General features: G+C 39.2%; 1 protein-coding gene across 3 annotated transcripts; it reads left to right on the plus strand.

Annotated features, from left to right (window-relative positions):
* The first annotated feature begins 4,464 nt into the window (after positions 1-4,464).
* Positions 4,465-9,971, plus strand: CREBZF (CREB/ATF bZIP transcription factor). 3 transcript variants are annotated; one of them, XM_024763585.1, is made up of 4 exons: positions 4,546-5,842; positions 6,053-6,130; positions 7,207-7,275; positions 9,024-9,971. In XM_024763585.1, the coding sequence occupies exons 1-2, from the start codon at positions 4,785-4,787 to the stop codon at positions 6,066-6,068; spliced, it is 1,074 nt and encodes a 357-aa protein (XP_024619353.1). In that variant the 5' UTR covers positions 4,546-4,784; the 3' UTR covers positions 6,069-6,130; positions 7,207-7,275; positions 9,024-9,971. The 3 variants fall into 3 exon arrangements, with proteins under 3 accessions (XP_024619354.1, XP_024619353.1, XP_024619352.1); XM_024763584.1 differs by having other exon boundaries at positions 7,207-9,971; XM_024763586.1 differs by having other exon boundaries at positions 4,465-6,130; positions 7,207-9,911.

Raw genomic sequence — 9,971 nt, forward strand, 5'->3', positions numbered from 1 at the left:
GACCGGGGCACGACCCCGCGTCCCCTGCATTGGCAGGCGGACTCCCAACCACTGCGCCACCAGGGAAGCCCCCTTTCTTTCTTTTGATGCTTCCCCCAGGAGCAACCTGTCAGCCACCTTGGAAGTGGATTCTCTAGTTTTAGCCAAGCCTTCAGATGACTCCAGCCCAGGCCAAAATCTGGCTGAATTCCATGAGAATTACAGAGCTAAGCTGTATAGCCAAGGCACTTACAGAATTCTGACTGATAGAAACCGCCAGAGATAACAAATGTTTATTGTTATTTTAAGCTGCAACAATAAGCACATGTTTATTGTTGTTTTATTGATGTTTTTAGGTTTGGGGTAACTTTTTAGGCAGCAATAGATAATTAATACAACAGGTTGAGAGTTTTGGCAGCAGCAGTGCTCTTGAAGCTAACATTCCAGCTTTCTATTTACAACTTTCCCAACTGGGGCAGAGATAGCAGTGACCTATCAGGCCTGTTTGGCCACATTGTACTGAGAGGCATTCTTGATCACCCAGCCTAATGCCCACTCCTCCAGTCCTTCCAATTACTTTGTAAACACCTTCTCTGTATTACATCTTTTTCTGCTTAAAATAGCTGAATTGGTTTCTGTTACCTGCAACTGAGCTTAACCAAATAAAAATACCCATCTCAAAACAACAACTAAACACTAGAGGCATTCCTGCTAAAGTCAGGGATAAGACAAGTAAGTTGGTTATTAACAGCATTATTTGATATCGATCTGGAAATGCTGTTTCATTATATGTCAAGATAACGAAATAAGTATTGCAAAGAAGGAGCCAAAATTGTCATTATATATAATAAGGTGATATAATTGTCTACCAGGGAAATTTGAATGAATAAGCTAAAAATAAAAACTATTAAGAAAGTTGAGTGGGTAAGTCAGTTAAAAATTTAACAAAAAAACAATAGCTTTCCTATGTAGCAACAATAACCATTTAGAAAATATAAAAGAAGACATAATTTAGTCCAGTAGGAAAAAAATGCATAAAGTCACTGGGAAAAATAAATTTATAAATTTAATGCAATTTTCATGAAAATTCCAGCTTTTTTTTGAACTTGGAAAATTTTATAAAGTTATCTGGAAGAATAAATATTCAAATAGAGATTAAAAATTCTAAGAAAGTAAGACTAACAAAAAAGGACTTGTCCTATGACATATTAAAATATATTATAAAATTGCATGAAAGTGTAGTGATTTTGCTTCCAGAATGGTTAGACTGATCAATGAAATAGAAGAAAAAGACCAGAAATAGATTCAACTTTATGTAAGAATTTAATATCTGGTATACATGTTGGGAAATCAGTGTGGCAAGTATGAATTGTTCAATAAATTATATTGTGGCAAATAACTTTTTGAAAAAATTATATTCCTATGTCACATTTTATACTAGAATAAATTCCATTTGGAGCTAAATGAAATAATCACTTGTTAAAAACTCTTAGTAAATTATAAATAGAAGTAATTAAAGAAGTTCTAAAACATATAGGTAAATATCAGTATTATTTAGGCTAATAAAGCCTTTTTAGGCTTAACATCAAAGCCAGAAACCAGGAAGAAAATTTTGATAGATTGACCATTTAAAAATTATAGCAAAACAAGAAGTTTTTACCCCTTTCCTCCCCCAGTAAATGATCAACTGGGGGAAAAATTGTAAAATATATAAGAGACAAAGGTATGTTTTCCTTATAATGCAAAGAGTTCATATAAATCAAGAAGGAAAAAGACAGATATTTTCCCTGAAAAACAATTTTCTCCTACCTCAGAGAAAAATGGGCTAAGGAGGTAAAAAGGCTATTCACATTAGAAATCAATTGGTCATGTGAAAAACATTCAACCTTCTAATAATCAAAGAAATGCACATTCACAAAAAAGGATATCACTTTTAATTTTTGGATAGGCACATTCTAAAAAGAACAAATCCACTCTCATGAGTGCATAGGAACTACATACCGTGACCACCACTGGGGAGAGATACCTTCCCATATGTAATAAGGGCCTATATATAAAAACTTAGCCAGGGGCTTCCCTGGTGGTGCAGTGGTTGAGGGTCCGCCTGCTGATGAAAGGGACACGGGTTTGTGCCCCGGTCCGGGAAGATCCCACATGCCGCAGAGCGGCTGGGCCCGTGAGCCATGGCCGCTGAGCCTGCGCGTCTGGAGCCTGTGCTCCACAACGGGAAAGGCCACAACAGTGAGAGGCCCGCGTACCGCAAAAAAAATAAAAATAAAAATAAGCATGTGGACCTATATTTAGTTGTATGAAAGATGTCCACAAAGTATTCATACCAAAAGAGTAGAGTTCAAAGAAGTAAAATAAACAATGTGTTGTTCTATGTCTGTACATAGAACAACTCTATTATACACCAAAATTTTAATAACAGCTATTTTGAGGTAGATTATGGGTAATATACTTCTACTTATTTGTACAGTTCTGCACTATCTGAATCTTTTGCAATGATCATTATAACCAGAAAAAAGAAAAACCAACTCTGAAGAAGGAGAGAATGAGAAGAATGAGGAGAAGAAAAGGGAGGAACGGTGAAAGGGAGGGAAAGGCATTTTCTGGGAGTTTTACCCTTGCTTCAGTTGCTTTTTTTGTCTTCTGAGGCTACGTTGTAAAAACTTCCTTCTCTTTCAGTTTCCTACTTTCCTCTTAATCCAATTGGAGAGGCTCTTAAACAATGTATATTCAATCGAAAATCTTGTAATTTAGGGAAAAAATGATAAATCAATCCATGATCTTGATTTTGCCCAAGGAGAAAATGCAGTTCGATGGGATTACCAGCCACACAAAACACCTGTAGATCAAAATATGCCAGAATATTTATTATCTCAAACTGTTTGCTGTTCTACTTTAGCAAAACCTTTCCTAATGGGAAGGTTAAGAAGGACATGGAGGCCACTTATTTCTTCTTCTAGATACCATATGTAATGCTTATTTGTGCCCCTTGAAGAATTGTTTTCATTTAGTTGAGCTTTGTGTAATGCCTTCAGCTAAAAGTTGGAGACCTTCTTCATTCATTCATTCAACAAATATTTATCGAAGCCTCTCCTGTGCCAGGTGCTGTTCTGGAAAATTGGAACCTATCAGTGTCTAGCTTTCCTGGAACTTGCTTTCTATCGTTCTAAGAAACAGCCATATAAAGGTAGCTATTGGTGAGGCTATCTGTTACTTTATTCAGTATCCCATAGAGAAGTTTCTTTAAGACATGAGAACTGGAAAAGTAGTTGAGGAATTCATGTATACTTTACTCATAAGCAAATAAAGGAAAGTTTATTTGTTTGGGTTACCAGGAAGCTTAGTCTATTGTTAGCTCAACTTGAGGAATTGTGTAAGATTTTATGTCCATCCTATTATAATACAAACTTTTCCTCCTTTCAGAACTCCTTATCTTCCTATTTCATCTGTATTTTCACTGGCCTTGCTCTGTAAAAATTTGAGTTGTTTCACTATATTCTAATGTATTTGTGAACTGCTTCAAATTTGAAATACCTTGTGGGACTAGAGGAACAAAATAACACCATGAGGAAACAGACAAATCCAGAATGTGGTGCATTTTTCAAGACAACTGACCTTGTCTCTTCAGAAAGCCAATATTAAGAAAAACTAAAACGTGGAAGGGACTATTCTAGTTTGACAAATGCGGGAAAAAACAATCGAATGCAATCAGTGAGCCATGATTGGATCCTGGTTCAAAAGAACATATCTGCTATAAAAGATGATTTTTGAGGAAAGCTGACCAAATTTGAATATGGTATGGGTAATAGATATTAGCAAGATTGTTAATTTTCTCAAGACCTGATAATAGTATTATGACTATGAAATAGAATGTTCTTATTTTTAGAGGTGCATACTGCAGCATGTTTGGGTGGTGTGTCTTGTCTGCAACTTTGGGATGATTCTGCAAAAAAAAAAATGTTTTACAAACACTTATATACAGATAAAGCATATATGGCAAAATGTTAATTGTTGAATTGTTGAGTCTGGGTATTGGGTACTATTGTTGAATTAGAGTGGATACTGTAATATTCTTTTACATATTCTGTATATTTGGAAATTTTTGTAATAAAAACTTGGAAAAATTAAATTACATATGAATGACTTATTCACCTCTTTTTTCTTCTAGTACTCTATAAGTGTTTGAGTGAAAAGATCTTGTGATATAGCGAATGGGGAAAGGAGCAATTCCAAGAAGAATCTGATCAGCAGTCTTAAGTTCCAGGATAACGAAGATTATTCAAAAATTAGGTATCTAAAAGATCAATTCTGAGCGATACTGGCTTCACTGGAGGTGGAAGCTAGAATACAGAGTATTGAGAAGTGAGGGCCGACCACTTTTTCAATAATTCCCAGGTTTGTTGTTATTTTTGCCGCTGTTACTATGACATCACTGGAGAGCTGGAGCTACTCCAGCTCCAGACCTCATTCGAACTCTCGCGATACTAGAGCCCGGTGGAGCGCGAAATGCGGTGGGAGGGGCTGGAACGAGATCGACTGACTTCCGGCCAGGCCGTTGTCTGGGTGGCGCGGTCGAGTCATCGTTGGGCCTCGCCGCTTCCATCTCTCTTCCCTCCGCCGCCCCCCCGACCCCGCCCCGGCGCGGGGGGTCGACCAGCCAAGTGGGGCGGGAGGCGACTCGGACCTTCCTCTTCATTTCGTTCTGGCCTGCTGCCCGGCTACCCGCTCTGGGTCCTTGGGACCAGCGAGGCCCGGTCTGAGGGGCCGGGGCCTACGTGGGCCCGCCGTCGGGCCCCATGAGGCATAGCCTGACCAAACTGCTGGCGGCCTCGGGCAGCGACTCCCCAACCCGCAGCGAGAGCCCGGCGCCGGTCGCGACCTGCTCGCTGCCCCCGGACTTGTCCCGGGCGGCAGCGGAGGACGAGGGGACGGCGGCGGCCGGGTCTCCCGGCCGCAAACAGCCGCGCGGCGACGAGGGCGAGTCGGACGCCGGGAGGGGGGGCCGCGGCATCGTGGCCGCGCGCGCGCCCTCGCCCGAGGAGATGGAGGAGGAGGCTATCGCCAGCGTCCCCGGGGAGGAGACGGAGGACATGGACTTTCTGTCCGGCCTGGAACTGGCGGATCTGCTGGACCCCCGGCAACCAGACTGGCATCTGGAGCCCGGGCTCAACTCGCCCGGGCCTCTCTCCTCGTCCGGCGGAGGCTCGGATAGCGGCGGCCTGTGGAGAGGAGACGACGACGACGAGGCCGCGGCTGCCGAGATGCAGCGCTTTTCTGACCTGCTGCAGAGGCTGTTAAACGGCATCGGAGGCTGCAGCAGCGGCAGTGACAGTGGCGGCGGCGAAAAGAGGCGGAGAAAGTCCCCGGGAGGAGGCGGCGGCAGCAGCGGCAACGACAACAACCAGGCGGCGACAAAGAGTCCCCGGAAGGCGGCGGCGGCTGCTGCCCGTCTCAATCGGCTGAAGAAGAAGGAGTACGTGATGGGGCTGGAGAGTCGAGTACGGGGTCTGGCAGCCGAGAACCAGGAGCTGCGGGCCGAGAATCGGGAGCTGGGAAAGCGCGTACAAGCACTGCAGGAGGAGAGTCGCTACCTACGGGCCGTCTTAGCCAACGAGACCGGACTGGCTCGCTTGCTGAGCCGGCTGAGCGGCGTGGGACTGCGGCTGACCACCTCGCTCTTCAGAGACTCGCCCGCCGGTGACCATGACTACGCTCTGCCCGTGGGAAAGCAGCAGCAGGACCTGCTGGAAGAGGACGACTCAGCCGGAGGAGTGTGTCTTCATGTGGACAAGGATAAGGTGTCGGTGGAGTTCTGCTCGGCGTGCGCCCGGAAGGCGTCGTCTTCTCTTAAAATGTAGGGTCAAGTAATCTGCTCTTTATCCGCGTTTACCCCTTTCAACTCCCTTACACCATGTAAAACACCTTAGTGGGACATCTTCACTGGACACATTTCAGAGGAGGAAAAAAAGTAATATTGAATCTTTAAGTGTTTAGCTAAAAGCATGAATGTGACACTGTAACCAACTCCTAATGATAACATGTCACTATTAAATCTCTCTGACAGTTTCTTTTTTAGGTGATTTCCTTCCTGCCAGGCTCCGTTGTAGGGGTTACAGAACAGTCGTTCCCGCCTCACAACCTGGTAAGGATCCATCTCTTCACGTAACGCTCATGCTCTGCTGCTTAGTCTACTTTAATGGGCAACATCTCAATTTGTGTGTGTGTGTGTGATTTTTTTTTTCTTTTGTTTTTTGGAAGGTGGGAGGGGAATCTAATTTGGGCCCTGTCCACCCTGGAAACAGACTTGTGCTGGTCAATATTGTATTCAAGTTGCTTCTTCTGGTTGAAATAGCTGTTAATGTGTCCCCTTGTTCAGACTTGCGTGTACCTAGCTCTTCTGTCCCCAGTGTGGACATGGCCTTGGATGACATCGGTTCCAACTGTACACTGAAAGCTGCTAATAGAGATACAGTTTGGAGAAAGTGACACAGGTGAAGTTGAATGGAAGTTCCGAGTTGTACAAGGTGCAAATTGGAATTCCAGTTTTAGAGCAACTTTTCAGAGGTTGACAATAAGTACTTGGGGCATACACAAATGTGATAGTTATTTTGTGGAGATGACAGAAATCTCTTAAATATCACGAATGCCTTTTAGTTTTCATAGATCTAGATATACAATCTATTCAGATTAATAGATTTTTATATCTCACCATTAGAGAAGTTGGAAATTAACATGCATATCAGACTCCTGTGTTAGTTACTTAAAGGAAGAATAAGAATGGTTAATGAAATGTTTCTTTGAGGACCAGCACAGTGATTTACCCTATCACTGAGTATGAATAAATTGTTGAACACCTTTATTTTTGTTGTATTAAAATTTTAGGTTAAATTTATGTATGATTAGATATTGAAGGTTATGAAATGTGAATGAAAACGTGTAAAGTGAGGCTTCACAAAGAATCTTATTCTCCATATTTCAAGGGTATTTGTCCTATTTAAAAGTAAGTTTTAAAATTGAGTGACTTAATGACACGATTGACACTTTTTCCAAAGTTGGGACATAGTCTTCCTTTGAAGTACTCTATTATCTATTGTCCAGTTGTATAGATTGAGTCACAGTGTCTTTCAGTGTAAGAGACATTAAGAAATTCTTTGTGAAACATCACTGTTTGATAAAGTATATACGTATTTAGCATCCTTGTTTTTCTTTGTGCTAAAGTGGATACAGCTGTTGGGGCAGAAGAGACGGGACCAGCTGCTGGCCACATTTCCTGCTTTATTTTAAAAGGTAGTATAAGAAATGAGGAAAAAGAGGTAATATCAGGGCTTCTGCTTTTATTTTAAAATGTTCATAATTAAAAAGTATTTTCCAGCAGTCCAAAGATGTAAGTTAACTTACATATAAAATGTTTTATTTTGTTGTTATTTGGTTATGAAAATGGAAACTTGTTCTTGCAGAACTGTAAATGTTTTGTTGCTAGATAATACACTTTTGAGACCTAACTTGGTCTCTGGTTTCCAGTGCATTACAGCATATTTTGTAAAATCATCTACTGCACTTGAGCATGAATGGATAGTAGCCAAACTCACAACCTGGAGTGATGAACCTGCTTATACCTAAGTGCAGGAGCAAGCCCCTCACAATGCAGCTGCATGGATTTTTAGTGCCTACTGAATTATATATATAAATATATATAAAAACCAAAAGTAGTTGGAAAAGTTATTTGAAATGACTAATTTGTGCTATCTTTATGGAATATGTTAATGTAGCTTTTTGAAACAGAAGCCTTGAATTGAAAGTTAATTAATACTTGAACATTTTGTATATATTTCTTTGTATATAATTTTGTGCAGTACCAATGACAAAAATATGGTGTCATAATAAAACCAGGTTTGTTGATCTTTCAGTCATGGGCTCAAATAATTTATTCATCTCTAACATGACATTAGAAAATAACGGATGAAAATAGGAAAAATGATTGTTGTTAATGCTGTGGGTCTTAAAAGTTTCTGGAAGCAGTAAGTGCGTTTTTCTAAAAATTATACCATTCCCTTGGAATATTTTCTTCCTAACGTCAATGATTTTCCTGCATTATTTGAAGTTTGGGGCTGGGGAGAAACAGTAGTCAAAGCTTTCTGAATTGGGATGATTTGACATTCCAAGTATAGATTTTTAGATTGTCATTTTATAAATGGCAGTTTTTGGAAATACTTGATTAAGAACTTTTGAAAATGGAGATTAGTATCGACTATTTTAAAAGCTGCTTTGTTAGGTTGCTTCTGTTTTAACTGTCTTTTCTTAGTTTCCATCTCATTCTCTTTTTTTTCTAATTTTGGTAAATTAGTGATTTTGTCATTTTTTGCATCAACGTCATGGTCTTGTTTTTACATGGTATTGCATGTATTTAGGACCTATCTAACAGGGGCTTTAAATAAATTTGGTCATATTTATGTGTAAACATATTTTACTGTAAATGTTTGGGTTTCTGAATTTACAACAGATATGTTTATTTCAGTATGTAGTAAACAATATCTTAAAGTGTCCTATTCACTACTTGTTAATTAAAAAAGTTATTAATATGAAACTGTTGTCTTACTATTTTTAGAAAATTGTGTTCTGAATGATTAGTAGTTGGATAAAGGAGATTTCTGGAATATAATATGGATTTAGAAATTTTCAGGTTTGGCTCTATTTACTGTAATGGATGAAAGCAATTTAGTGTTTGGGGAATCTTTTTTTTTTTTAATTTTTTTTCCTAATTGTGCCTCTGTGGCAAAATGATACAGCAAGTACTAAAGATGTAGCTTTTAATGTTTGTCTTCCGATGGTGACAGGAATTTATACATTAATTGAACTAACACATCATATTGACTTAATGTTTCTGCACTTCCTTGACCAAACCTAACTAAAAAGTCCACGTTTGTTAAAATGTAGTCACACCTCTGATATAATCCGACAAAAAGTGTTCGAAATATTTTAAATATTTGTGCATTTGATAATCACTAAATTAATCTCTCTCTCTTCTCTTTAAACAGCTTAGCAGTGTCTGCAAAAACGAATCTTTTCCTACAACCTGTTAACTGACTGGACTGATGGTAACAAAGTAATTGTGGGAGCCATGTCGGTCAGAAATTTGGCATCTGCTGAAAAAAATGAATGCCATTTTCAAGTTCCCAAATTACTTCTATACTGATTTCACTTTCCAGAAATGGAGATATGAAAAGATTCTCTGGAATCCTTGAAAGACTTAATAGAAATACATGAGACAAAGTTAATTTTGGAACAAAATTATACTTATTTTTGTCTTTCATGGGAGTGATACTCAGTTCTTTGCATACCTTTTAAAAATTGCAACCATTGGAGAAGAGAATGATAGTATTTCATCAAGGAATATTAGATTCTTTACATAATCAAGCGCACATTCTGTGGAATTAGATTTAGTGGAGTAGAATTACATAAACAGGCCATCAGTGATCACAGGCATATAATGAGTTTGTATTTATTTCCTGGAACATGAGAACTAATCTGAAGTACAGACAGACGTTGCTGAGTAGAATATAAAAGTTAATGTAAAGTCTTTAAAGAGTAGTCTTTTTAAATAGATGCATTGATTTGTCTGTATATCTTTGAAAAATTGATTATGATTAAATGTGTGGGTAGTTAATTGCGATTCAGGGTAATGCCAAGATGTGTGGATTCTGAGGTTTTTGGCTTCTTGAGCTTTCTCCGAGGACTTATTAAAAATATTTTGAGGTTTCTAATGAATGGTATACTAGTTTCTACTGTTTTATATTAAAATTTCTCTAGTATGTAAGGGCTTTAGTATTCTGGATGATGGGAGTGGCTTTTTTCATGGAATATGGTTGTTTTACTTAATTGAAACATTTTTCCAGTTCATTACAAGTGTGAAAAAACACTCAAAACTCTGGTTGTTTTATTTCATTTTTGTTGGATTATGTTAATACATTCTTTCACCTGGTCTA

The sequence above is a fragment of the Neophocaena asiaeorientalis genome, unplaced genomic scaffold (genome assembly GCF_003031525.2).
Source record: "Neophocaena asiaeorientalis asiaeorientalis breed wild unplaced genomic scaffold, Neophocaena_asiaeorientalis_V1.1 scaffold946, whole genome shotgun sequence".
NCBI lineage: Eukaryota > Metazoa > Chordata > Mammalia > Artiodactyla > Phocoenidae > Neophocaena > Neophocaena asiaeorientalis.